A 26,878-nucleotide genomic window follows, 5' to 3' on the forward strand; every position below is an offset into this window, starting at 1 on the left:
CACTTCCTATCTTACATGTGGTAAACCAAGACATGCCTCTTTAGAAATTTAGAAAATTAAAAAGTATTCCAAAAACATCATTCAATTTCATTACAGCATTGTGTGCCAATGCCATAATAATCAATTTATCCCCCAAACTATAGTGCTAGTTGGTGGAGGAAGTGCTGAGAGCCTTTACCTAAGCAATAGCAGCAAATGTCACGGATATGTTATGGACTATTATTACTGAAAGGCATCCCTTAGATCATCATTTCTGTTAAGACAATTAGTTTTGTTGCAAAATTGCAATCTTAAAAAAAGCAACTATATTTTAAGTGAATGTGGTTTAGTAAAAGGTGTAACATTTGCTTTCAAAATAGACTGGAGTAGAAATTCAAATGAATGGAGGTACACAAAAAAGCCCAAGTCCTACGAAATTGTACCTAAATACAGTTATTGAGTCTTCCCTCACATAGCAGTACAACTATAATAATAATATATTTTTTTATTATTTATATAGCACTTTTAAAAACAGCAGTTTACAAAGTGCTTTGACAAACAAGCAATCATGAACACAGTGGGTAACAAAAGAACCCAAACAACATGGCTGTTACAGCAAGACAATGCAAAGTTAGTCCATCTGAAGGTAAAGCAATAGGACAAAAGGTGTAAACATGTAAAAACATGGAGGAGAGGAAACAGACCATAAATAGTAAAAGGAATTAAAATCAGTAAAAGAAAATAAATTAAATAGGGAGAAATAAAACAGAACTAATAAACACAAAACATCACATCACAAATGATGTCACATAAAAGCAAGTCTATAAAAGTGAGTTTTAGGAAGTGATTTAAAATATGTCACTGATCGTACTTATATAATTTGTAGTGTATTTGCTGCAATAAATAAAAACCCACAAAACTACATTAAGTTACATTTATGATTCCATTGTTAACGTGGATATATTTTTATTGATTGCACTTTAATGTTTACACTTCTGACCTTTGACTTACGCGAGTACGAGGGATATTTGAAGGCAGCACCAATATTTTGAGAAAGGCGGGATCATATGTCGCCATCAGGAAAAGAACCAATCAGATGTTAGAATTTCACATAGCAACCCCAATCAGCGAAGAGGGACTGACTGGTTGCGAAGGTAGTGGTAGTGGTGGTGTTCTCTGTAAGAAGCAAGTGTTTCCTTTGGGCTTGCTTGCTGCTACGTCTAGTAGCATTATTCTGTCATTACATCTGTCAGATTTGGCGCCTTAATATCAGGCGTTTAATCATTTGTTTAATCATTCATTCTCTGCATGTTTAAAGTGCAAACTAGCATGCGAGGTGATCGTAACGTCTTCTGAAAACCGTCTTTGAACATAATTGGAACACGAAATAACGATGCCATCCCCGATGGAGGGATCTTCCAGAGAAGGTGACCTCTTTACTGTGAAACATGAGCTGAAAAATGGTAAGTTAGCTGCGAGCTGCTTAAACTTTTAATACTGTCCGTTTTATTAACCATTTATCGATAGGACGCACGTGCCCTGAAGAAATGTTAGCAGGCTAGCTTGGAAGAGCCAACTGTCACTGTCAGTGTGTGTTTATAATGAGCGCTAACATTCACGCTACTTAAGTCCAAAAATGGGACAGGAAGGCTAACGTTAGCTGGCTGTCATTACCTGTAAGGCTTCTGCTAACTCACGCAAACTAACGTTACCTAACCATTTTACTAATGGTAGCAAACTGCTACTTAATAACCGCGGTCAACCCGGGTAATAACATTAGCTTAAGCTAGTTGTTAACGTGTAACTAGGCTAAATCAGACCATCGACAGAAATCTTCTGCAAGTTTATACGCCTTAACTTAACGTTAATTACTTCACGAGTTGGTTTTCCTGTCACTGGCTGGGTTAGCGGTCACTGCTAACTTCTCCTTAGCCATCAGACACAACTGCAGTGCTGTCAAGGGACAACCCGTTAGCTTCATTCTGCAAACTACACAGGTATGTCACGTTAATGTCACATCAACAGTGACTCTATCCACTTTTGGTTCGTTTATTAATGACAGAAAGGTACTGAATGATACTACTCAACGTTGTAGCGTTGACCTGCAGGATCTTAAAACATGACTCCAAAAGGATCAACAGGAAATGCAGTTACATTGACTGTTACTATTCCAAAACATGTACGATTGAGCATTCAGTGATGTTTGTTTTGATTATAGTTGCAAGACAACTGATTCACTGCAGAGGGCTGCTGAATGAAGTTGCACACTGCCTGCAGCTGCAACTGGTTTATAATGACACAGTGCTGCTGTTCAGGCTGCAACATGACTATGCTGCACCCCCATTTACTGCCCTGCCCTAAATATGCAGTCAGTCTAGTTGTCAGTTGCATTTGTATTTTTTGTTCAACTTTTCTCCACTATGCACCCATGCTAATGCACGTGACAATGGCTGCAACAAACGATTACTTATGTAACAGATTATTCTGCTGATTATTTTTTATGAATAATACATTTTTGCTTGAAATAACACCAAAATCATTAATTATCAAGCTATTTGGCCATTAATTTTCTTTCGATCAATTGCAGCATTAAATTCGACCCAGCGGAAACAATATACTAGAAGAATACAATGATTCATGAAATATACCTTTTAAGTTAATTCGACCATATGAAGCCGGCCAGATATCAATGATTATTTTTTGAAAAAAATGTAGCTTTAATAGGCTGGAAAATATTCTGTAGTTTGAATAATCAGTCATGTTTGTGTTAATACTTAACATTATAATAGGACAGAATATCCACTGTAAAAAAATAACTGTATTTTGAAATGTTGTTGTGATTAATTGTATTTTTAAATTTAATCAACCAGAAAACCAACCAAGTTATAAGCATTTTATTCTGAGTAACATGAGCAGTTCAGGCTGAAGAGACTAAAGACTTTGTCTGTCTTGCAGTAGGGCATCATCTGGTTGGTCACCTCTGTCAGTCTATTTATAAACACTGAAATTAAACTTGGCCTTGGCAGGGCGAGCTTGACAGGGGTGTTATGCAACCTGAACCCCTGACCTCAAATCTAAAGGACAGCAGCCTCGTTGTTTTGAAATGATGCAGCATGTAATCAAAGTGCCTAATAGTTGCGCTATTTCTTCTCGTGTGTAACAGGAGAAATGGCGGAAAGGATTAAATCAGCCGTTTTAATTGCTCAGTCGCCTATTTTCGGAGTGCGAGACAGAAGGAATGCGTTCACTACAACGGACATGCATGTCTCAGAGCGTGCCGTGCTCAGTCAGCTGGGGCACCGTGATTTAGAAAGACACGAGGAGTCACTGAGAGTTTGCGCTGAATTTACTCAAAGATCTTTGATGGGAAATAATGACCCTTCTCTGGTTAAAGTAGCAAGTTTGCTTGCAGCTGCACGAAAGATAAGCTTATACTGTTGCATATTTGAGAAGTGAGGAAGAGTCTTTTTAACACCTTTGTTCACATGAAGGAAATTCACTGATTATGCATGTGTTATATCAGCAGTTATTTAACAAATTCACAATTACAAGGTGCCCAGTGCTCCCAGTCTGCTGCTGTTGGCCTCGTTTAATCACCGCCCAGACTGTCCTAACTGTCCAGTGTTTTGAATTGCTGATGCCCCAGTTTAAAGCCCACTTCTCCGCCCTTTTTGACTTGATTGGCTTCAAAGCATCATGGCTGCAAGTCTCTTTGAACCAAAATGAAATGCAAGCATACATAATTTATTATGTGGGCACCGGTTACAAAACAAAAAGCACAGAGAGGAATGTAAGGGGAGGTAAGGTAAGGTGCCTTCTGGTGGGCATGCAAGGTCCGCAGATTTTGGCAACAACAGCTTAAAACAGCAGTGTTCTTACACCTTGTCTGTAACAGTGTTGAAGAGATGATGAGAATGTCTCTTTTGGTTTTCACAAGAGGCTAGTGCTAAAATATTAGCTTGTTATCTTGACTGTTAATTAACCATTTCTTCCTCTTTTTATAATTAAGCAGCAGAAACACTAATAATTAAGACAACGACTGGGATTTGATGTGTTTTAACAGTTGCAATTAAACCCGGTGTTTACTTTCATACTACAGTCTGTGCCCACAACGTATTCATATCTTCATGTCTTGGTTTTATTACGACATATTTTGCCATTATTAACGAACACTATTTCTCAACTGAGCTGCCTACATGGCACAAGTCATCCAAGGTCGGAGATTTATAATGCAACTGCAAACAGCAGTGGTAGTTTCAAACATTAGGCCTGTCAGTGCTGTGAATATAAATATAAATCTCCCAATGTCCCGGTTAATCCCCAGTGGAAAAATACCTCATGTGGAAAATATTCTTTGTTTTTTTTAAGGTCAAGCTTCTCGGTGATTTTGCAGAAGCATGCTTTCACATATGACCCTTAAGGGAAAACATGTACTGATTACCAGAAACATCTTGGAACATGATGTCTCTGAAGTATTTATCAACGAAGCCACATTTCCTACTGTGTTGTAATATTTTTTGTCTGCTCTGCCTCCAGCCAACCTGACAGGCCATGTAGAGAGGGTGGGCATTGAAAACTTTGAGCTCTTAAAGGTGCTGGGCACAGGAGGTGAGTAAACGTCTCCATCTGTGTTTAACCTAACTTTTACATGCTTGTTTGCATGCCAGTCTGGCATCCTGTATTGTGTGCTGCTGGAATGAAAAGCACTCCTGTCATTTCTGTTGCACCGCACTGAACCTTGCCCTCTTGTCTTGTTTATTTAAACCACCAGCGTACGGCAAGGTGTTCCTGGTGAGGAAAGTGAGTGGTCATGATGCGGGGAAGCTGTATGCCATGAAGGTTTTGAAGAAGGCTACAATCGTACAAAAGGCAAAGACAGCCGAACACACGCGGACGGAGCGGCAAGTGCTGGAGCACATCCGCCAGTCTCCGTTCCTCGTCACACTTCACTACGCCTTCCAGACGGACACCAAGCTGCACCTCATTCTGGGTGAGGATATTTTATAGGGAGCTGCCTCTCATAGGCTGCAGAATGTCTCCTTTGTGTTCTGTTTATTTAAGCAAAATGAAAGGTTAATGATTGCCTTTAAACAAGGAATGGATTTTCACAAGCTGAGTTAATGAGTATAAACAGACATTTAAGTATCTGCCTTCACCAATGTATGTATATTATTTTGGATGAAACATGACATGCACGATATCTTCTGTTCTAGATTATGTAAATGGCGGGGAGCTCTTCACACATTTGGTTCAAAGGGTGCGATTTAAAGAGCAAGAAGTCGCCTTGTACAGTGGAGAGATTGTGTCTGCACTAGAGCATCTACACAAGGTAAGCCCCAGATTGAACACATTAAGGCCTCTCGACTTTTCCTAGTAATCTATTTGTTCTCACATGCTTTGTGTTTCGCTTAAACCTCTGTGCTCTTCCTGTTGCAGCTCGGGATCGTCTATCGGGACCTGAAACTTGAGAATATCCTACTGGATTCCAGTGGTCACATAGTTCTCACAGACTTTGGGCTGAGTAAAGAGTTTGATCAGGTACAGAAAGAATCACAGGGACATTTTGCTACTTTTTCTCTAGAGGCCCTAAAAAAGTCGCTATTTTTCTGTGTCAGTGGGGTCCTGCTGGAACACTCTGTTTTATGCCAAAGTTAGAACAATTTGGGTTATTTAACATGAGAGAAATCGTCCCAGTAGCACTTCCTTCTCTTTGAAGTTGACAGCCTGAGTTAAAAATAGACCCAAAGGATGAAAGAAAAGATGTGCTTCTTGCAGCGATCAGAGTTTACCAACGTTTTGAACTAAATCTGATAACGGTTGTCACCAGCCGACCTTTAATCAAGTCTGATTAGACCACAAAATCCTAATAGCTAACATTATGAGTGTTACATTTCCAATAACATTTCATGACTTTGTAGCCCAGGACTGTTTTTAAACAGACAAAAATCTCTCTATTAAACAATCACAAATAGTTTTTATTTAAAGCTCCACTTTTTCTCTGGTTATGAAACAGACTGAAATTAATTCTGGTTACTCTCTATGACCTACAAAAGCAAACCAGAGCATCAGCGACATGACTGATTATTTATATATAGTTATTTTTAATGCCTGAAACTGCTGGTGGGGGGGAGGGTAGGTGTCAGACGAAGAGATAAACTGCACGCTGCCTTTGTTTACATTTTCCAGGGCAAACATTTAAAGAGTGTGACGTATGACTGGTAAAGATTTTTTGTTAAAAATCACCACTTAAGCATGTACAGGACAAAATCAGTAAAGAGATAAGAGGTACGGTTTAGTCCACAGGGGGCGCCAAAATCGACACAAAACGAAAGTTCCTCACAGGAGCTTTAAAAGTTCAAAATCTGCGTTGTCTTTTTCCTGCCTGTGTTGGCTCTTTACATTTCTATCTGGAAAATATCTAGAAAGACTGCTCCATAGAGCATCTAGAGGTCAGTCAACCACAGAGGAGCTTAAAGGGTTAGTCCGTAAAATGTATCATTTGAAACCAAGTTTGTCGGTGGGTTTAATCTTGACCATTTTTTGTGTATCTTAAAGTGACCACAGCTGTGAGAGGACTAAGATCCACTGTGTTTTCTTTTGTATTTCAACTTTTAATAGTGTCTGTTGATTAATTGTGTTTTTGTTAAACAGATGGAAAGGGCGTTCTCGGTATGTGGCACCATCGAATACATGGCTCCAGAAATTGTGGAAGGAGGAGAGTCCGGACATGACAAGGTCATTTGTACTTTAATGTTTTATGCTGTTGGCTGTTCGTTCAAATAAAGCAGCACAGACTCTCCTCTCTGTATTCCTGTGTGTCTGTGCTTTCCAGTCAGATATGTCTTTTAGTCTGTTAAGCCAAAGTCACGGATGGGTGCTCTCATGTATTCCAGGCGGTGGACTGGTGGAGCCTCGGCGTGTTGATGTACGAGCTTCTGACTGGCGGATCACCCTTCACCGTTGATGGAGATGAGAACTCGCACACAGACATCGCCAAGTATGGATTCTCCCGGATCAGCAGCCAGACTTTTCATCTCTCCTCCAGCTATAATCACTGACCATATCTGTCTCACTCATCACAGGAGGATTTCAAAGAAGGATCCTCCTTTCCCCAAAGACATGGGACCCCTGGCCAAAGACGTCATCCAGAGGCTCCTCATTAAAGACCCAAAGAAGAGACTGGGCTCAGGTCCTAACGGAGCGGAGAATGTAAAGAAACACCCGTTTTACCAGGTGGAGCTCGTTGCCTGTCTCGACTGTTTCACAATATTTAGAGAACCTAAAAGGCAGGGTGGGCTGTTACTGCTCATAAAGGGGCTGCTTTGAGTGAGAGCATTCTGTAAACCGAGTGTTTGTGTGAGCTGATTTAATGAGGATGGGGACCAAAAGAGGAGGGAAATAACAAAGTCTTTACTTAGTTTTTTAGGTATCTGTTTTTTACTTGAGTACTTTTTTTTTCTGTCAACTATTTACTTTTAACCCCGACATTTAAAGACCCCCTCCAGTGAAAACCAAGTGTTTAACCTTGTTAACATCTTCATGTGGTGTTCTTCATGTGCTACAAGACATATCAGGGACAACATCAGCAGTCATCTCCATGGCTGGGCCTGTCTGCTTTTAAACTGCAGTGTACCAAGGACAGGCTGAACAACACGTTTTCAGATTGGCAGGTTTGTGACGTCACAAACCTAAGGAGCCAATCCCGTTAATGGACAGGGTGACGCTATGCGTATCATTATGTGTAACCTATGGCAACTACTTTGGCGATGCGCGAGCCAGCTGTATCCATCAGCATAATTTTTGCAAACTCACTACTGACTACTAACGTTAACGTTACTACTGCTAATTACAACATTTCAAGCTAGCTAAGTTTCAACAAGTTGCCACTAAACGATGGCAGAGACGTGTTTTGTTTTCTCGATGGAGGGGGCGGTTGGTAATTTGCATAGTGGGCGGGGCCTATGCAGATTCAGGAATGTTTAATGAGGGAGAAGGAGGAGACGCCTTGAGAGGATTTTTACAAGGTAATTAAACATATTTTGCAGAAAGAAAACCTCAGACACAATTTATTATTTTAAGCAGAGCATTTTATATGTCTTAAAACATGACTGGAGCTGGACTTTAAAGCCTTTAAGGGGAATTATTGATTGTTTTTATTTTGAATCATTGTGCGCCGCCTTCCTAACTTTTTACCTCGACATTGGGAGTACATTCAAGAGCGTGTTCTTTCACTGAAGTGAATACATTTTTTCAATATTTATTTGTTTTTTTAATATGCACCTCTGCTCCAGTAAAGAAAGTGTGTAATGCTTTTCTATATTTTAAATTGCAGAAAATTAACTGGGAGGACCTGGCAGCAAAGAAGGTGCCGGCCCCGTTCAAGCCCGTGATCCGGGATGAGCTGGACGTCAGCAACTTTGCAGACGAGTTCACAGAGATGGACCCCACCTACTCTCCTGCAGCTCTGCCTCAGAACTGTGACCGCATCTTCCAGGTAGGAGGAGGCAGTTTTTTTTGTGGTTTTATTTTTCCGATGGGAAATCTTCCTTTCTTCTCCTCGCAGGTCATTGCACAGGACATTTTATATCTGCATCTGCTCTGAGCTGATGTTTGTCCTGTCTTTGGTTGCAGGCAGTGTGAAATGTTGACACGCATGAAAAACAGCATTATACATTATCCTCTTTTTGTCTGCGACTATATTTGACATACTCCACGGCAATTCAAGTAATCAAGTGAAGTTGTGAATGTCCTCAAAAGGTTGCTGTAAGTCAACATGAGTCTGTCTGTGTGCACTGGTATTCAGATTGACTAAAGGGTCTTTTATTGAGGTAATTGCTGCCATATGCAGCTCTCATTGAAGTAACAGATGTGAATGACTATTTTTGATGTAGCTTTGAACCGTAATATGGCCCACAGCTCCGTGCCAGCTGATGGCTGTCTGATGTATTGCATGAAATTTCGACTCTGATTGCCTTCTGGATCCTTGAGCTCGGCAGATCAATAGATCCATTAACGGGCTTCTCTCATGGAATAAAAGGTTACACTTCGAGAGCATCACCACGTCTGTCTCGGTTACGCCTTCAGTCTTTGATTGCCAACTTCATCTTGGCTTTTTTCGCTCTCAGCTGCCATTCACACAGTCTGAAATTTTGTGGTCTTTATAATTTGCAAGCCTAGCAATCTCTGAGATAACGACAGCAATCCCAATTTTAAACCGCGCACTTGCTCCCCCACGGTGCCTCACAAAACAAAATTAAAATTGCATTAAGAGCGCCAAGATGTAATTTCACAGCAGAGCAATCAAATATTCAAGCCCGGCAATTTAGGGCATCTCATTCATTCAACATCCATCCTTCCGTCCATCCATGGCTGTCACCACATATCACACAGCTGTGTGTGTGTCGGGGAAAAAAGGGAAAGAGAGATTGACGCCAGCTCAAAGCTTTGGGCTCCCCACAGCTGGAATTAAGCAGGCGGCGCTCCACAATGACAGGTCTAACAATAGGAACAGCTGGACAGCCGCTGTCAATCACAAGCGATCAGAATCGGGTTTATTGTGGAGCTGTCGGGCTGGTTTGACAGAAAACATCTGAAGAAAAATGCTCAACAATTAAAGTTTTAAAGTAAACATATAAATATATAAAATATATTATGTGTTTAGAAATCTCTTCCATAAAAAAAAAAAATCGGGGAGATTTTAATGCTGCATGTTTCCTTTCCCTCTGTCCGTACAGTTCTCAGCACAACGTAAACAGCTAAAGTTCATGTCTTTCTGTGTGCAGGGCTACTCCTTCATGGCCCCCTCCATCCTGTTTAAGAGGAATGTGGTGATGGACGACCCTGTCCAGCTGTGTGGGGGCTCCGAGAGGCCGGGCTCTGCCGCTGTGGCCCGCAGCGCCATGATGAAGGTAAGATGAATTGGCTTGGATGCCCCTGCACAAACACACTTAAGCTAATGGCTGCTGTCACAGACAGATGAGACTTTTCCCCTCCTCTCCAGTCCACCACAACTTCTTTTTCTACTGTACTTGTTTTACTAGACTCGCATTTGGTCCTCTGGCGAGAAACCTATTTGTTTATAATGCTTGTTAATGAATGCATGTTTATATATGAGCAGTGAGAAGCTTTTGGAGAAGCTAGTCGTGCTTTGCCTTTTGTGTGTTTATTGAGTTTTGAGCTTTCTCATGAACAGCCTGAATATCTGCCGGTGGAAAGATTTGTGTTGGTTTAATCAATATCTTTATTTTATGTTTTCAAGATTTGTTATCAGTGTTGAAATGGATTAAAACGAATAATTTTAAAGCTTTTTGGTCGAGGTCTAAAACGTCTTTTGAATAAAAAAAAAATATGAATGAAGGAAACACAGGATTGCTTGCATGCAATTTGGTCTCATCCTACATAAAGTACACACTTTACAGCGAACACACTTTAGAAAGGGGAAGTTTCAGCCAACAGTTAGGCCACTTTTAAGGCTTGGTCACTTCGTGCATTTGTCTTTGTCTTGTTTTTTGTATGCCAAAGATTTTCATTGCACAACAGGGGGCGTTCACTTGTTTCCTCATTCCTCGTTTTCATGGACGGCTGCAGATCGCTGTGTTGTAACACAATCAAACAAAAAACCTTTCAGGCTCACAAAACAACAAGTTTAAGATCTATAATCACAAAGAGTAGAGAGTCACGTAGAATTATTTATGGAGCGTTACAGAGAAAAATAACAACAGCACAGGAGTGATGACATACAAACAGAGACATAAATAAGAGGATTTAAAAACAATTGTGATAAAAAGTCACAACACAAACAGCATTAAACAAAAGAAAAAAGAAAAAATGAACAGAACACTAAAGAATTATATTATTAGATTATAAGCTGACTTTCACGAGGTACGATGAAGGGGCCGACAGCTCAACGTGCTCGCTCACCTTTCATTTCTTAACTTGCGAGGGATTCAATTAAACACATCAGAGGGGTTGTGAGGCAGAATACAGGATGAGCAGCTTTGAGAAGCTCATGGTGTCAGTGCATGCATTGCTTTAAATATATATTTTTTTAATTCGTTATTTTGGGACGACAGGATTAGAGATAGACCGATATGGTTTTTTCAGGGCCGATACCGATACCGATTATTAGTAGTCAAGGAGGCCGATAACCGATATTTGAAGCCGATATTCATTTGCAGTAAAAGTGAAAATATTGGCGTCAAAACTTTGAATAAAACAAACTCCAACACTTAACTTTGTTTAAATGCCTTTAAACATATGCCTAAAAAATATATATATATTTTTTTAAATTTAAAAAAAAAAAAAAAAAAAGTCCGATGCCGATATGCGTCAAAATGCCGAATATCGGCCGATAATCGGTCTATCCCTAGGCAGGATATATATTACAGTACATCAATACAAAGCAGTTTTAGTTTCCCTGCCATCTACACATTTAGGGGAGGTTAAGTGTGCATGTAGAAGCAATAAGTAATGTATCAGGAGGAGACTTGAAGGAAAGAATAAGGGAAAAGACAACATTTAAAAACCATCAAAAATACGATCAGTGAGGCTTTCCAAAAAAAATAAACAAAAACACAATATTACAGAGATATTTATTCAATACCTGCACAAAATCAGGCTGTAAGGGCCTCACATATTTGACCCACTTGGTCCAGCATTTAAGAAACACGTTTCTGGAGACGTAGACAAAAAGTAATCTTATAATTTTATAATATCTTTCCGTAACATAATTTGAAAGATTTTTTAAAACCAATTCTGTGAAGTTAATTGGTAAGCCTACTTAAAATTAAAATAAGAAATAAAGCTAGGAATGGCTTTAAAGAGACTTAGGGAAAGGGCAGAAGGTAGACGCTCAAGTTTGAGGTGAGCTGAAGATTTCAGGCTGTTTATAATTATGGAGGTTTAATGTGGCACATTTAATATAACTGCTGTGTTTATGACTTCTAGATCAGACCTAACTTTGAGAAGACATTAGCTTAATCCTCACATACATTAATCGAGTCCTGCAAAATTGCAGTAGTTACAGTCTTCTCTATATAAATAAGAAAAGCAGGCGTAGAGCTGAGATCAGATTCAAGGAACAAAGGAGTGCATACAATCTTTTACTCAGTCTAAACAAGATACATCACATTGAAGAGTTCAGTTTATTTTTTTGTTGCAGGTGAAGCCTCTCACTTCAGATTTATATTTTAAACAGCTTGTTTTTATGTACTGTTCCCCCCCTGCAGGACTCACCTTTCTACATGACTTATGAGATGGACCTGCGGGACAGCGTTCTGGGAGAGGGAAGCTTCTCCATCTGCAGACGCTGCACAAACAAGAAGACCGGACAGAAATATGCAGTCAAGATAGTCAGCAAGAGGTACAAGCTCTGGGCCCGCTCACCCAGATGTGTTTTTGGCTGTGTGGCTTTTATAGCTCGACTGGATGAACGAGTCGTCTGCCCTCCTTCTCTCCCTGGCAGAAATGGGGCCAGTCTTACTAAAAATATGAGATTGGAATGCATGTTAAACTGATGAATGCATGATTTCACTCGATTTTATTTGCCATATTTCTCTCTTAAAGGCCACATGTTGATTAAATAAATGTAATGCATGTGCTCATAAACCCAGTTGTTTTTGCAGGCAACTGCTACAAAATAAGCCTTAATTAGATGTGTTTGCTGTCACTCTTTTACATGCATGTACTTACAGTTTGGCAGGAAATGTAAATCCTCTAATAAGTGTAAGTCTCACTGGGGCAGTCCTTCTGACACAAACATGTGATTCTGACTTCCATAGAGGCACGTTAAGAACGTAAACCCCACTTTGCTAACAACTAGCGTTTTTCTCACCGTGCAGTAGTTGGAATCTGATCACGTCAGGGGGAAAAGTCTGTGAGGTTGCAGAGGAAAACTCCCCTTAAAATTTGATGCACGTACCCCTGATATTAAAAAGTGAGGGGTTCGAGAAGTGAGCCTTGTGGCACCCCAAAGGTGATTTGTTAAACCACCAATTGTCAAACAAAAATTAGAAATGTAATGAGGATATTCTAATATAGTATACTGTTGTAATGCAAAGCCACATAACCCAATTAAAGTGGCCCTTTTACACCAGTTGAAAACTTGTCAAAGGATCCAAACTCTGCCTTCTGAAATGTCCATTTCTCACCCTGCTGTGTATTTTACGTTGTATCGTGACAGTTGACTGGCTTCCTTCTTGTGTTTGCTGCAGGATGGAGGCACAAACTCAGCGGGAGATAGCAGCTCTGAAGCTCTGCGACGGCCACCCTAACATCGTGAAGTTACATGAAATATACCACGACCAGGTGAGGTTTACTGCCGCCACTGCATTTGGCACCATAAATTCAGTTCTGCATGGCTCTCTGTGGAGCCTGTGAGGACGGCAGCCTTATTAAGTCCTGGAAATGGAACAAGGCAGATTAATGGGGATGCTGTAAGCCCTCAAGGTCTGTCTCTATCTCTTTTTGTATTGTCCCATAAACATCTCTCCACCAGCTCCATATATTTCACACCAAACGTATTTTTAAACTGCAGCTGTACAAACATCCGTTTTTCCGCGCTGAATAGAAACAACCCAGATTTACTTATGGAGACGCACACTCGAGCCAAACTAAGTGTGCATGCGCTCCAAGTGAAGCTTACCTCGGTTATCAGGAAGGTGTGTCCGTGTGGCTGCCTGTGTACAGGTTCATTAGCCGCGCTCCTTCAAGCCCAGGAGCACCACTTTAGTCCTGATGAGCTCAGTGGGGTTATTAGTGTACCTCAGAGGCCTGTGACCCAGATCAAAGCGGCGCTGCCTCGCCTCGCCTCAGCCCGGTCCCGCCTTTGTTCAGCAGAGCCAGCACTAATGAGAAACTCTATCCCGCTGCCCAGACACATTATTCCCTTCCCACTTTGTTTGGCCCCTTTTTACTTTTACTCAGTACCTTTATGGTTTGGTGTTAGCATCATGGGATCAAGGATGGGCTGTTATTAGCTATATTTATCAAAGCTTCAGTCGACCACTTTACACGTTAACATCCTGCTGTTTTTAACTTTAAGCTGTGGAGATTGATTCTTAGAAAATACAAACTTTTAAATATGTATCGTAGTAATAGTTTGTCCTTGTCGCTGTTGGATATCATAATCAGTAAGGAGAGCAACTCTTACCTCGACACACAGCACTGTCAGTGTCCAAAATCTTAAACCCCTTTTTAATCTGTTTCTATGTAAATGTTTTAATGTAGTCTTACCTTGTGTTTTATCTATTTGATTCCATTCTATTGTATTGATTATAAATTTGTTTTATTGCAAAACCAATAGAGGTGTTTGCACTTGCATGTGTATTTCAGGGTATGCTAAAGAATAAAGGTGTAACAGAGTTTAATGAGACGTGTTAATATGATAAATAGTAATATTTGTATAGCAACTCCCTATAGACATGCACATTCAAACCTCTGCAGATGATCCAGAACGCAGCAGCGCGACTGCTCTTCAACCAGCCCAAAACAGCACCTGTCACTCCGCTGCTCATATCCCTCCACTGGCTCTCAGTCGCCGCTCGCATCAAATTTAAAACCCTGTTGCTCGCTTACAAAACAGCAACAAAAACAGCTCCTGCCTACCTGAACGCCCTCATCCAGGTCTGCACTCCCTCCCGCCCACCACGTTCTGCCAATGAAAGGCGCCTGGTGCTCCCATCACAACACGGCCCTAAGACGCTAACTAGACTCTTCTCCTCTGTAGTCCGCCGGTGGTGGAACGAGCTACCAAACTCCATTCGGACCACAGAGTCCCTTTCACCTTTAAGAAAAAGCACCTCTGACCTTAATGATATTGATGATGTAGATAATGTTGAGGATGTTGTTGATGTTGATTAGGATATTCATCATGATGATAATGATATGAAAAAAAAAGTGCTGCTTTACACCCTGTGTACTTCCTGTCAGCACCAGTGTCCGATCGCACTTGAAGCTGTTTGTTGGCTCTTACTGACTTTGTTCCCTCCTGTCTCGATCGTTGCTTGTGTCTTATTAACTCTCAGATGTACGTCGCTTTGGACAAAAGCGTCTGCTAAATGAAATTGCAACATTGTATAGCACCTTTCGTACAAGAAATGTAGCTCAAAGTGCGTTAGAGTAAGGAAACAGGAAAAGTAAATATAAAGATGAAAATAGAATTTATAACATGAGATGGAAAATTAAAATCCACGTTGAAATTATGATAAAAATAATTATGGAAAGCATACTATGAGGAAAATTAAGCTCTAAAAATTATAACAATAAAATTATGAATTTGAGTCTTTAGAATGCATCAATATATTCTGTGTGTGTGTGTGTTTGCTGCAGCTCCACACGTACCTGGTCCTGGAGCTGCTCGGTGGAGGTGAGCTGCTGGAGAGAATTCGCAGAAAGCAACATTTCAGCGAAACAGAGGCGAGCCGCATCATGAGAAAGCTGGTGTCGGCCGTCAGTCACATGCACGACGTAGGAGTGGTGCACAGGGACCTGAAACCGGAGGTATTGAACCAAACTTTTTCTTCTTGGACGACTGCTAGAAATTCTTTTTCTGTGCGAGCACAGTTTGTGTCTCTGTGATGAACACAGTCACTCAGGATCATAAGCTTTAAAAGCAGAATCACTGTGTTTTTCTAAACTTCGTATGATCTGTGCTGTTGTCATTCTGACTGTGCAATCTTCTGCAAAACAAGAGTAAAATTGTCTTGACCCTAACGTGGGTCAAAAGTACCTGGTCAGACAAGTCCTGATGCCCAATTTAGTCAGCTCTCGAGTGGAGCAGTTTTGCACAGCAGAAAGAAATGATTGCTGTCCGTGTCTTGAATTGCTTCGTAGAACCTGCTCTTCACAGACGAGAGCGAGAACTCCGAGATAAAAATCATAGACTTTGGCTTTGCTCGCCTCAAACCACCAGACAATCAGCTCCTGAAGACTCCCTGCTTCACGCTGCAGTACGCCGCGCCAGAGATACTCAAATACGACGGCTACGATGAGTCCTGTGACCTCTGGAGCCTGGGGGTCATTCTGGTGAGTGGGTGTGGGATGATCTGTGCATGGGTTAAAACTAAGTTCTGGTAGTTAGCCGGGCTGAGAATCATTCATTATTCAACCCAGCATTATCCTGAGGGGAAAGAAGAATATATAGAATCAGCCTTTCTCCCTCTGCACTTCTACAAGTACTTTATTTAACAGCTATTTGAAGAGAAATTGTAGACATTATATATAAGACTGGAAATGTGTGTTCAATGTTTTTTTTTTGTTTTAAGAAAAGAAACAACATGTGCTAAACTGGTGGTTACTTAATTGGTTGGTTAAAGGTGGGGTATTATGCTAATTTTAGTAGCTTAGCATAATTTACAGTTAAAAAAAACCCTCCTGAAATGACTCGGTCAGCTCTGTCTCTTTAAGAAACCCCGCCACTACAAGCCTGCTTTCTTCTGACTGGCCAGCTCTCCAAAGCCCGCTGATGTCACAAAGTGCAGCGTGTAGAAAAAACAGTGTGAAACCTGGCGTTCACTGCAGCCTGCAGACTGAGCGGAGAAGCCTGGGGATTACCCCAACATACTTTTACTTGCAGATTTGAAACTTAATCCAACATTGTAACATTATATATATGTCTTAAAATGTGTAACAGCATAGTACCCCCATCTTTAAGCAATTCAAGATCTGTAACTATTTTCACAACATAATAGTTCATCAATAGGCCATATCTTTTGAATGGATATTCTCATATTATGATGGGTTTTACATTTTTGGGTGTTTAGTGTTCACAGTGGAAAAAGGTAAAAACTTTCCCAAATCACATTTTTAGAAAGGTCGCCTCTGAAATGGGCCGTTCAGAACAGCTGCAGGTTTCTACGTAGAACCTTGCTTTCACTGAAATCGACCAATCATTCACCGTCATTCACCTCAGGCTGCCTCCTTGCACTAGCTTGTAGTCAAGTCGTTGTCAAGATTTCAACTTACCATTCCGATAGCTCCTGGAGATTCTGGCTCGTACATATAAGGCCGAATAACCGATCCTAGAGCGGCCATGTTTTCTACAACTTTGGAGTGACAGTGCAGTGCGGCCGCTCCCACACGTGGGGGAGGGGCTACGCGGTCACTCCAAATACTGTCAGCCAATCGTGGCTAAGGTCTGACCTTTGAATGGCAAAACAGCTTGTTTGTTTCAGGAGGAAGGAGATGCTCTGAAAAATAATTCAATTCAAATATGAATACAATTTTTAAAACAAACTGTTTGAAGAAGAGTTTGAAGTTATGACAGGGCTTTAGACTTTAAACTTTAATATGGCATTCTTAGTAAATGTAACATATTTTGACCTTTGAACCGAGCAGATAATAATATTATGCTTTTTAATACTTGATCAGATGAACTTTAAACTGCTCAGACTGCTGCTCCGTAAGTAAATAACTGAATAACACATCATTGATTAGCTCCACTTAGAGGCATCATTATTTGTAACCACACAGACTTAAGCACCGGCCTCACTCTGCACAGCGGCCGGGCAAAGCGCGCTGATTAAATACATTTAGAGTTCAAAGTGTTGTATAAAAACAGACTGTAAAGCTGTTTTCATAATATTGCTTACTGAAGCTTTTCTAAAACCAAATTAATGTTTAATCATGAGCTCGATACACGAGGTGTCGACTTGTTGACGTTAACCAGTGTATGGATTTGCTGCAGGCCATTCTGCTTCAGCAATCAGCTGTTATTTCTGCTGATGTTGGCTGTAGAGGAAGTTTTAGTGTCTAAATGCGCTCATGTATGAATGCATGTGTGTGCATGTTCACTTGATCTGTTTTGCATGATATTCATCTCCCCCTCTGCAACCCTCAGCATCCTGTGGCGACCTGACACAGTTTAGCGCTCACCACGGAGCGAAGAGCAACCAGCCCGCCTCTCAGAGCGGGTTAAGGTTGCGACCACGTGAGACGTTGTTTTCCTGGTAGCGGAAATGTCATCTTAATTTAACCTTTTTCTGCGTTGAGGGGGAAAATTAAAAAGAGAGGAGGAGAGGAGGAGAGGACACACAGAGGGGCAGCGAGTAGAGAGAGAGAGAGAGATTTTTGTACTTGGCCAGTCATCCGTGCAGATTCTGGGCTCTCTGTGCAAATGTTGTTTCGAAGCGCCGCCCCCTGGGGGGGTATGGGAGTAGTGTGCCTCATGATGCTTTGATGAGATGGCTACTGACAAGCAGTGTGCACAATGCCCTGGAAGCAAAGTGAGCCAACACAGCGAGGGAGGGAGGGAGGAGGGATCAGGGCACGGCAGATCCTCCGCTGCCAAAAGCTCTGTTCCCAAACACCGTCATTCTAATGAGAGATGTGAGGGCAGACGTAAGCGGGCCAAGGTGAGCGTATCCTGTTCATTCAGCTGAGCACAGGCCGCTCTCCCGTTAAGTGCTGGTTCAAACGCGGTCAACAACATGCGGCATAGCAATCGAAAAATGTGGACAGTCGTGATCGGTCAAGAGCTCTCCTGAAGCGTGTTTTTGTTTTGTAACAGTTTGAACATTGAAGCCTGTTCGCTCTCCCAGATCAGTGCAGGTAAAAAGGTCTTTAAAGAACAAGCACGTAGCACTTCCTGTTACACGATGACTGTATGAAATGTTGAGATGGTATCAACAGCGCAGGTATTCACGCCTGAAACAATATATCTGAGGTGTTGACAGCATCTTGTGTGTTTCCCCTCTCTGCAGTACACTATGCTGTCTGGCCAGGTGCCTTTTCAGTGCCAGGAGAAGAGCCTGACTCACACCAGTGCTGAGGAGATTATGAAGAAAATCAAGCAGGGGGACTTTTCCTTTGAAGGCGAGGCCTGGAAAAATGTTTCCCAACAGGCCAAGGACCTCATACAAGGTGAGGAAGGAACCGGCGGCTTATTATTACATTTGTTGCCTCAATGTTTTGTCACTGTCGGCATGTTTTTGAGTTTCAGCATCTCCATGAGCACCATCCATTTGTTCACATTTGCATCACAGGTTGAACTTTTAACCCCGCAAAGCAGCTCACAGTGACTGAGCCACCTCAAGAGTAAATCACTTCCTCTCTGCGGTTCAGCTTCTCACTCAAGTATTTTGAGCGATCAACTTAATCATCCGTGTCTTCTTCCTGCAGAGCTGCTGACGGTGGACCCAAACAAGAGGATTAAGATGTGCGGCCTACGTTACAACGCCTGGCTCCAGGACGACAGCCAGCTGTCCTCCAACCCACTCATGACCCCGGACATCCTCGGCTCCTCCACTGCCTCCGTCCACACTTACGTCAAAGCTACCTTTAATGTAAGAGATGACCTGCAGTGCGTGTTTGTTTGAGATGAAGGAACAAGTCCTGTTTCACCCTGCTGCTGCTTATTGACCGTACATCAGACAGTTTTAAACAAGACGGACTGACAGACAGGATTTTATGTGTATAATGAGATTAATTGTCTGAAGTAGGGATGTCCTGATCAGCTTTCATGGCCCTTTTTAATATTTAGTACATGTACTTGTATTTGCCGAGATCATAGAGCTGCACAACGTTTTGTTTTGTTCTTGTTTACAAAAATATCTAAATTAAAAACAAATCACAAATCCACTTACTGCTGTATTATAATAAAAAACAAAACAAGTATCCTCCAATAGAAATCTTAGATCCACTTAAAAGTGGTGTCTGAAATGTAGTGTAGAGACAGCAGGACAAACCGTGGATCCAGAAGACGGCAAAAAAGCCGTTTGTCCAACGCGATGAATTCAACCACCTTCATTGTAATCTTTTTGGCCTTTTCGCTCTCGAGGATATTTATCCTCCATTTTAAAGTCCAGAGTCTGTTGCTTCGGCGCAGCAGCCTTTTCCTCTGTTGCTTTGCTTCCGTTGCATGTTCTAGGTTTTAGATGTTGTTATCAAGTTGGTGGTATTGAACGCAGCTCTACTTCTGCCGCCTCGCGAAGCGATCGGATTGCATATATTGGAAGTGGATGTTCGTTTCGCTTTCTAGTTTAAAATATTTCCACCCCGCTGACATTTTAGCCGTGTGGTTGCTAATGCTAAGTTACTTGCATGTTTGCGCTACTACAGCTGATGTAAATGATCGGGGTGAGATGATCGGCTCAAATCGCTGATTCCAGATGAGTTAAAAAATAATCCGATCGGCTCTGATCCAGTAGTTAAGATCGGGATCGTTACATCCCTCGTCTTAAGTGATGGTAAAATGATCAGTCGATTAATTTATTACAAGATGAACAGAAAATGTCTGGTTGTTTCTCTAATCACTCAGTGTAAAGATTTCAGATGTCCTTTTGTCCTGTCTGATAGCAAATATGTACCCATATAATAAATAATTAAGCTATCTGAAGATAGTAAATCTGTCTTGAAAAGATACTAGGCCTCCAAAAAAGGGTAAATAGTTTTTAAATTCAGGAGAAAAGACAGCAGTCATATAAGATCTGTGCTCGGTAGAAGCAGAAACCAGGAGTTGAGGAGTCGGAATCAGAGGGCAGAGAAAGAGATCAACCTTTGTAAAATTAATAATGTAGCTAAATCTATAAAACTGACCAAATAATTCCCCTTTTTTATCCCAGGCATTTAACAAGTGTAAGCGGGAAGGTTTCCGCCTGCAGACGGTGGACAAGGCGCCACTAGCCAAGAGGAGGAAGATGAAGAAGACGAGCACCAGCACAGAAACCCGCAGCAGTTCCAGCGAGAGCACCCATTCCTCGTCCTCCTCCTCCCAGTCTCAGGGGAAGACCTCCCCGGAGGGCGACACCAACCCGCAACCCTCCAGCACGCCTGTCAACACACCTGTTGCCCTGAACACGGACTCTGAGCATCGACCAGCGCACCCAGCCTTTGACTTCTCAGAAGGACAGTGAGAGAGCGAGCGGAAAAGACCGATTCAGACAGTTTATCGTGACCCGCGGGATGGCTCAGACCAGCGCGGAGACGGCGTTCTTCTCTTACTCTCTGTCCCCGGCAGCTCTCTGCCTCTGGCTCACTTGCATGGACGTCCGCACGTCTCCAAAAACCAAGCATGCAGCAGGAGCAGCAACCGTCACCTCAATATCAATCATCATCACTAGCAATAGCCTATTCTGTTTTCTTCTTCTGTCAATTACACACACAGACTGTATCAATCAGGGACTGGACCAGGAAGAAGTCGCCACCGGTGTCCAACTTAAGAAAGGGCTGCCCTACTGCCCCCGGGTCCAGACAGACAATGGAGAGACACGTTCCGTCTCATCATCGTAACAATCACAGCTCGGCCTCTGTCCGCCCCGTTTACCTGTCTCTGTCCACGCCTCCAGAGGTTTTAAAGGGAAAGTCGTAGTGTTTACATCATGGACGCTTTGTATTTTTCTGTCAGAGGAGAGAAGAAACACTGCAGCAGAACGTAACGTGGGTCCACTTCCTCCTTCTGGAAGTCTCTGCAAGATGGAGCAGGATATTTATATGTGAATTTTACAGACTGAAATTTATTTATGATAAGCTATATTGTTAACTTATTTATGGGTCGGACTGATCTGAAAAGAAATAATGGAGTCTTTAAAAAAAGACATTTTGTGTATGTGTGTGTTTTCCCCCTTGCAGCTTAAAAGACTGTTTCCATGTAGTCTTTGTTGTCACCGTAGACATCAGCGCTTTAAGTAGGTTATTGAGACATTGTAAGATTATTATAGGCAAGAAGAGATTAACACCATTAGCTACTTGTTAATGGCTGTGAACCAGTTTGTCGTATTTATGTAACCAAAATCCTTTCTTTATGGAGGCGGGGGAATTTTGGGGATTTAACTGCAGCTTTATCCAGCGGTTAACAAACAGTAACGTCCTTGTTCATAAGGATTAAAGAAGCAAAATCTTTTTATAGGAACAACCAAATGCGGATGCAGTGTGTTCAGCCAAATCTGCGGTTTTATTGTTGTAGGGGGAGCAGTGCTGCCCGAGGGGACGTGACCCTACAAACAGAGCTAAATTTAGACTCATTTCTGCCTCTCATGTGGGAGCTACTTTCAAGGCTCAGCTTTCGCTGCTGTTCCACATAGTCTGATCCCCCACTCAGTGCTTAGCCCTGCAGATTTGGCTCGTGTGGCGTAGGACTTAATTGTCTCTTTATGTCACTGCGGCCAATTGGATTGAGCAGAAAGTCCCAATTGGAAAATTCAGATCAGCTTAGTGAGGGCGAGTGAGTGCGGGGAGAAGTTTTCAGAGATCCGAGATGCCAAAGGGCGGCTTTAAGTGGCTTCCTTGTACGGTTGAATTATTCAAACATGAAAAGGTTAAAGTGCCAAAAAATTAAATCAGGAGATGGACAGGTTTAGGTAAATGAGTTAAATGTGGTGGTGCATTTAGACACCTTAAGGCAATATAGTGCAAAAAGTTGTGTTTCTACCACAAGTCTTAAAACTACTGCAAAATATCTACCCTTTATGACAACATCAAGTTCCTAAAGACCTCAAACTATCACTCCTTTACTTTCAAAACTCGCCCTATTTACCATGTCGTACTGCATGACTGAAACGGTGATCTGTGCACTGTGTGACATCCTCCCTCTGAGGCTGGTTAGTGTTAGGTCCCAGTGCATGATGTACACTGAAACATCAACTCCTCCTTTTGCTTTGTTTTTATCATTTTTTTGGGGCAGATTCTTACTTGATTTCATGAGTTTTTAAAACTTGCATATTTATGTAATTAAACACCAAAACCCCCTTTTTTTACAATCGCTTAAATATTGTAATGTTTAAATGTTACAATACTGGTGTTAGCCAGGATAGCTAGGCGAGTACATGCAATGCTCTGTGAATTGTTTTTTGCCAGTTTGTGTTAGTCTGTTTCCATGGTAATAGTTGAAATATTGTATTCTGTTGATATGTACAGGGGTATTTGTGTTCAGTGTGTGACTAGAAACAGGAGAGACACTCTTAGTTGGACTAACTGTGTGCATTTGAATACACTCCCTCATCTTCTTCCATTCGAATGCACTCTGAATCTGAACCAAAGCATTTACTTCAAGGTAGCTGCTCTAAGCTGCATGAGATTTTTCCTTTCATGCAAATATGCAAAGAAATGCTTCATATATGACAGTTTCTGTTTCTGTTTTGTCCCACCGGTGAAATATGTTTGATGTTTCTAGCTCAGATGATTTTGTAACAGCGTACGGTGAGATTCTTGAGAACATCTATAATATCCATATCCTGCACATTATCATGCTCAGAACTATGCATCTCTTTTTAGCTGTTGTGTTGCTTTCACCATTTCACTAAGACCTCACTAAATGGGTCCAAAGGTAATGCTTTAAAAGGGCGCAACATATTGTACATACACTGTACTTTTCACTCCCATGCAGCAGCCACAACAGAACTAGCAGAGTAGGATCCACTGGCCGTATGAGCAGCAGGAATCCTTGGAGCTAAACACTACAAAGCTCTTGTCTAGCTGAGTTTTGCATGAGTTCCCCGTTGCTGCCTCATTAAGCCTCTTTTCTTTTGTTTGGGTGTATTAATAGCTCAAGTGGAGGAAGAGGAAAAGTGTCCTATATCGAGCTTCCCTCTGGGAGCCGGGCTCTATTAGCTGATGTGCTGCAGTGCTGTTTGTTCCAAAGAAAATACCGTATTACTCACTGCCTCCGTGGGACCCAGCTCACTTTGCTTTGGAGAGAAGAAAACATGCATGTCAGGGAAGGGTTGCTTCAGTACCGACGTCTCCTGGGGCTGAATTTTAAACTAGTTTCTCCTTCCTTTGATGAACATGAGGAGGAGGAAAGGAGGGCAGTTTTGATGTCCTGTTGTCTTTGGTACATGTTTATCTTGGTTCCTTGTCTGCCTACAGTGCTTCCTCTTTCCTGCTTCTCTCTGAATTAAGGTTAAAAGCAGCTAAACTGCGAAGCTAAACCGTGTACTTCTGGAATTATTATTAGCAAGCTCGTAGTTTGTTCTGTATAAAGCAGTGACTGCTGTTGTGGGATTTAGAGTCGAAGTTGGACTTGGGATGTTCCTAAGTGCTTCTGAGCTTCTGTCAGTGGTGTCATGTTCATGCTGAAGAGATGGTTGTGGTTGCCAAAGCTGAAGCTGACATTGAACGCTTTTGTGCATGAATTCTGGGTAAAAGGGACAATGTGTGGGGCAGATATGGAGGCTTGTGTGGTTCTTTTTTGGTCAGTTTTTGGTGTGGAGTCATATTGGAGCTGTCCAGGGTGCTGAAGTGGCCAAACTTCTGGTGGTGCTGCAAAGACAAGTGGCTTTCCATAATGACCCATAGTAACGGGATGAATCCAAACCAGCAGTGCTTTAACCTGAAAACAACACAATTATATTGGATTACAAACGGGGTGGAGAAGAATCTTAGAGGGGAACTCTACCGATATAAACATGTAGTCACATAACAGGGCTCAAGGAGTTAAACAAAGTTGTATAAGCCTTTTATGGCTGTGCCAAGCCTTATAAATGACTTCAAGTGATGTAACTTGAGTCAGTGTGAGAGGGGGCTGAAGACCTCAAGTTTAAAAATGAAATAAATCTGGATGTGGGTAAATGAGCTTACACCTTTATATGCAAACTAGACCAAATCGAGTGGAACTAAACTTGCTCAATTTCAGAATCGCTTTCTTGTTTGAACAAATTAGAGACGAAAAAATACTTAGCTATAATTAACAGAATTAAAGTGGTAATCTCGAAGATCTCAGTTTCGTTCTCTTTGGCGACACCTGTGGCGATAAACGGTATTTGCAGGAGCACACTTCCCAGATATCCAGACAGTATCGCATGTGTGACGTCCACACGTGTGACGTGTCCATCATTCCGATTTATCTTGACCTATACAGCACTGTTGGGTTTCTTTATAGAAATGGGAGCCACTGCCTTAAAGGGTCAGTTCACTCAGATGACAAAAACAAACAATAACAATGTAAGGGAAGAAAGAGAGGTCAAATCTGTGGATTATATAAGATTCTTGGTCGGTGTTTCTGAAAAGAGAAAGCCTTTCAATATGACTTTTCATAGCTGGAAGCAAATTAGCATTATTTAATTGGGGTCTCAGCAAAGCGTCATAGACCGACTGTGTCACAAACTAGCAACTTAAAATAGAAATAGCACTTATGTAAAAATGATTCTGAATCTTTCTTTTGAATTAAAGTCCCTTTAATGATTCATGTAAGGAGATTTATTTGTCTCTTCCTTCCTCAGATATCAAAGCACATGGGCCGCTACAGAACGGCGCTAGGATACTTACAGCAGGTCGGGCACCTTTTTATTCTTCGCCCAGTGTTGCTTTACTGTTGACAGAGATTACTGCCACATGGATCATTGAGGGAAGCATTGATGCTTACAGGTTGTAGGGGATGTCGTTCAGTGCTCATGTCATCCTCGCCCTCATTCGCGTCATCACCACTTTTATCAGCGTCATGCATGTGCTGCTGCTTAACTCCTGTCAATATTTTCTAGTCTTCACGGATTCCTATCATCTCTCTGTCATATGAAGCGTGTCAAAAAGTACTGTAGCAGTGAATCCCTTTGAGATTGGTCGATATTAAACTGTTTAAAAACACGCAATCAAGCTTTAAGGGCAAAACTTTGCACTTGTATGTTCTTTTAATCATGCAACTTATTTATTTTTTTGTAAAAGAGAAAAACAAACTTTGACTTTGTGCAGGTTCAGATGTTTCAATCCTTCTGTGTGTCCGACATTTCTAAGAAAAGAAACCTCAACACCCGATAGTACTTTTACTGCAGAGATACACCGTGTGCATACCTGCTTTCTAGGCCACTGTGAACATCACCATTCAGGTCTCTACACCGTTTTAAAGTTTGAGGAAAAAAAAAACTTGATTTGCTTCAATAAATGCTTTACTTGCTGGCTGAAAACACCTGTACATTGATTAACCAGTCATTGTGTGTCTTTTAATAGATCCTTGGCTTCACTGTAAGTGTGTTTACATCATTACTGAAGATATTTTGTGATACAAGGATTTGTGTGTACGAGTTGTCAGAAGGTCAATAAATGTACTACTTCCTGTTCATTAATTGATCTTGACCAATAAATTAGGTACAAACCTTTATATTGGAAAAAGGCTTTCTAATTCAAAAGCATTAAGGACGCTGTACTTCAGCAGGCAGCCTCTAGGTGGCAGTGTTTAATAAAGAACCACTAAGAGCAGCTGTGGAGCATGAAATCCTTTCAGCCTTTATGATTCATTCATAAATAAGTTGTTCATCGAGACCAGAGATTTATGTTTATGTACCGGGCCTTTTAATGCATATTATATTACTGTATAATATAATGGCGTCTGTAAATGTCAGGTTACATTATTTTATGTTCTCATTAATCAGCCCTGACTGAGAGTTTCAGGTGATTTTAGGATGAACTGATTATTTAATACAGTACAAAGTATAGTAAGAGATCTCTCTCAGGGGAAGTGCTGAAAGAACTCTTGTATGATGGGAAATAAGGGAATAATTATTGATAAATGTGCATCGTTTGTGTTCTCAGATTCATATCTTAGAACATACTAACGTTAGAAGTTGAGGGTTTTTGGTGTCTTTAAGTCCTCTCAGAAATTACGGAGCTGTTTGGCACTCTTCTTTCGGGGCTGCACCTAATGATTATTGCCGTTATAATAATTAATTTGAATCTATTGATTGAACAATTCATCACAAATGTATCTCAGTTTGTCAAAGCCAAAATTAACGTATTTATTTCCCTTGTTTTCTCCACCCAGGAACCCAAAGAAAGAAGCATATATTCACAGTTGAGAAGCTCAAACCAGTCAATCTCAAAAGATTTACTTTCTTATTTTTCTTTTTAATTGATTAATTGTGTAAAAAGATTGCTGCAACAAGTTGTCTTCACTGTTGTGTACTACCACGTACGAACAGGAGAGGACGCTCTCTGGCTCTCAATCAGCTTTGACTGCTTCTGTCAAATTCAGCTGCTC

General features: G+C 41.3%; 1 protein-coding gene across 1 annotated transcript; it reads left to right on the top strand.

Annotated features, from left to right (window-relative positions):
• The first annotated feature begins 1,265 nt into the window (after positions 1 to 1,265).
• On the top strand, positions 1,266 to 25,995 carry rps6ka5 (ribosomal protein S6 kinase, polypeptide 5). Its single transcript, XM_069661427.1, has 17 exons — positions 1,266 to 1,442; positions 4,516 to 4,587; positions 4,751 to 4,969; positions 5,193 to 5,308; positions 5,416 to 5,517; positions 6,631 to 6,714; positions 6,873 to 6,976; positions 7,062 to 7,212; positions 8,312 to 8,473; positions 9,762 to 9,887; positions 12,207 to 12,340; positions 13,191 to 13,284; positions 15,307 to 15,477; positions 15,811 to 16,002; positions 18,678 to 18,837; positions 19,096 to 19,259; positions 20,538 to 25,995. The coding sequence occupies exons 1-17, from the start codon at positions 1,373 to 1,375 to the stop codon at positions 20,826 to 20,828; spliced, it is 2,412 nt and encodes an 803-aa protein (XP_069517528.1). The 5' UTR covers positions 1,266 to 1,372; the 3' UTR covers positions 20,829 to 25,995.
• Positions 25,996 to 26,878: the final 883 nt, after the last annotated feature.

Source organism: Semicossyphus pulcher, unplaced genomic scaffold (assembly GCF_022749685.1).
Source record: "Semicossyphus pulcher isolate SPU_LCO1_2020_fin unplaced genomic scaffold, fSemPul1.0.p SCAF_14, whole genome shotgun sequence".
Taxonomy (NCBI): domain Eukaryota; kingdom Metazoa; phylum Chordata; class Actinopteri; order Labriformes; family Labridae; genus Semicossyphus; species Semicossyphus pulcher.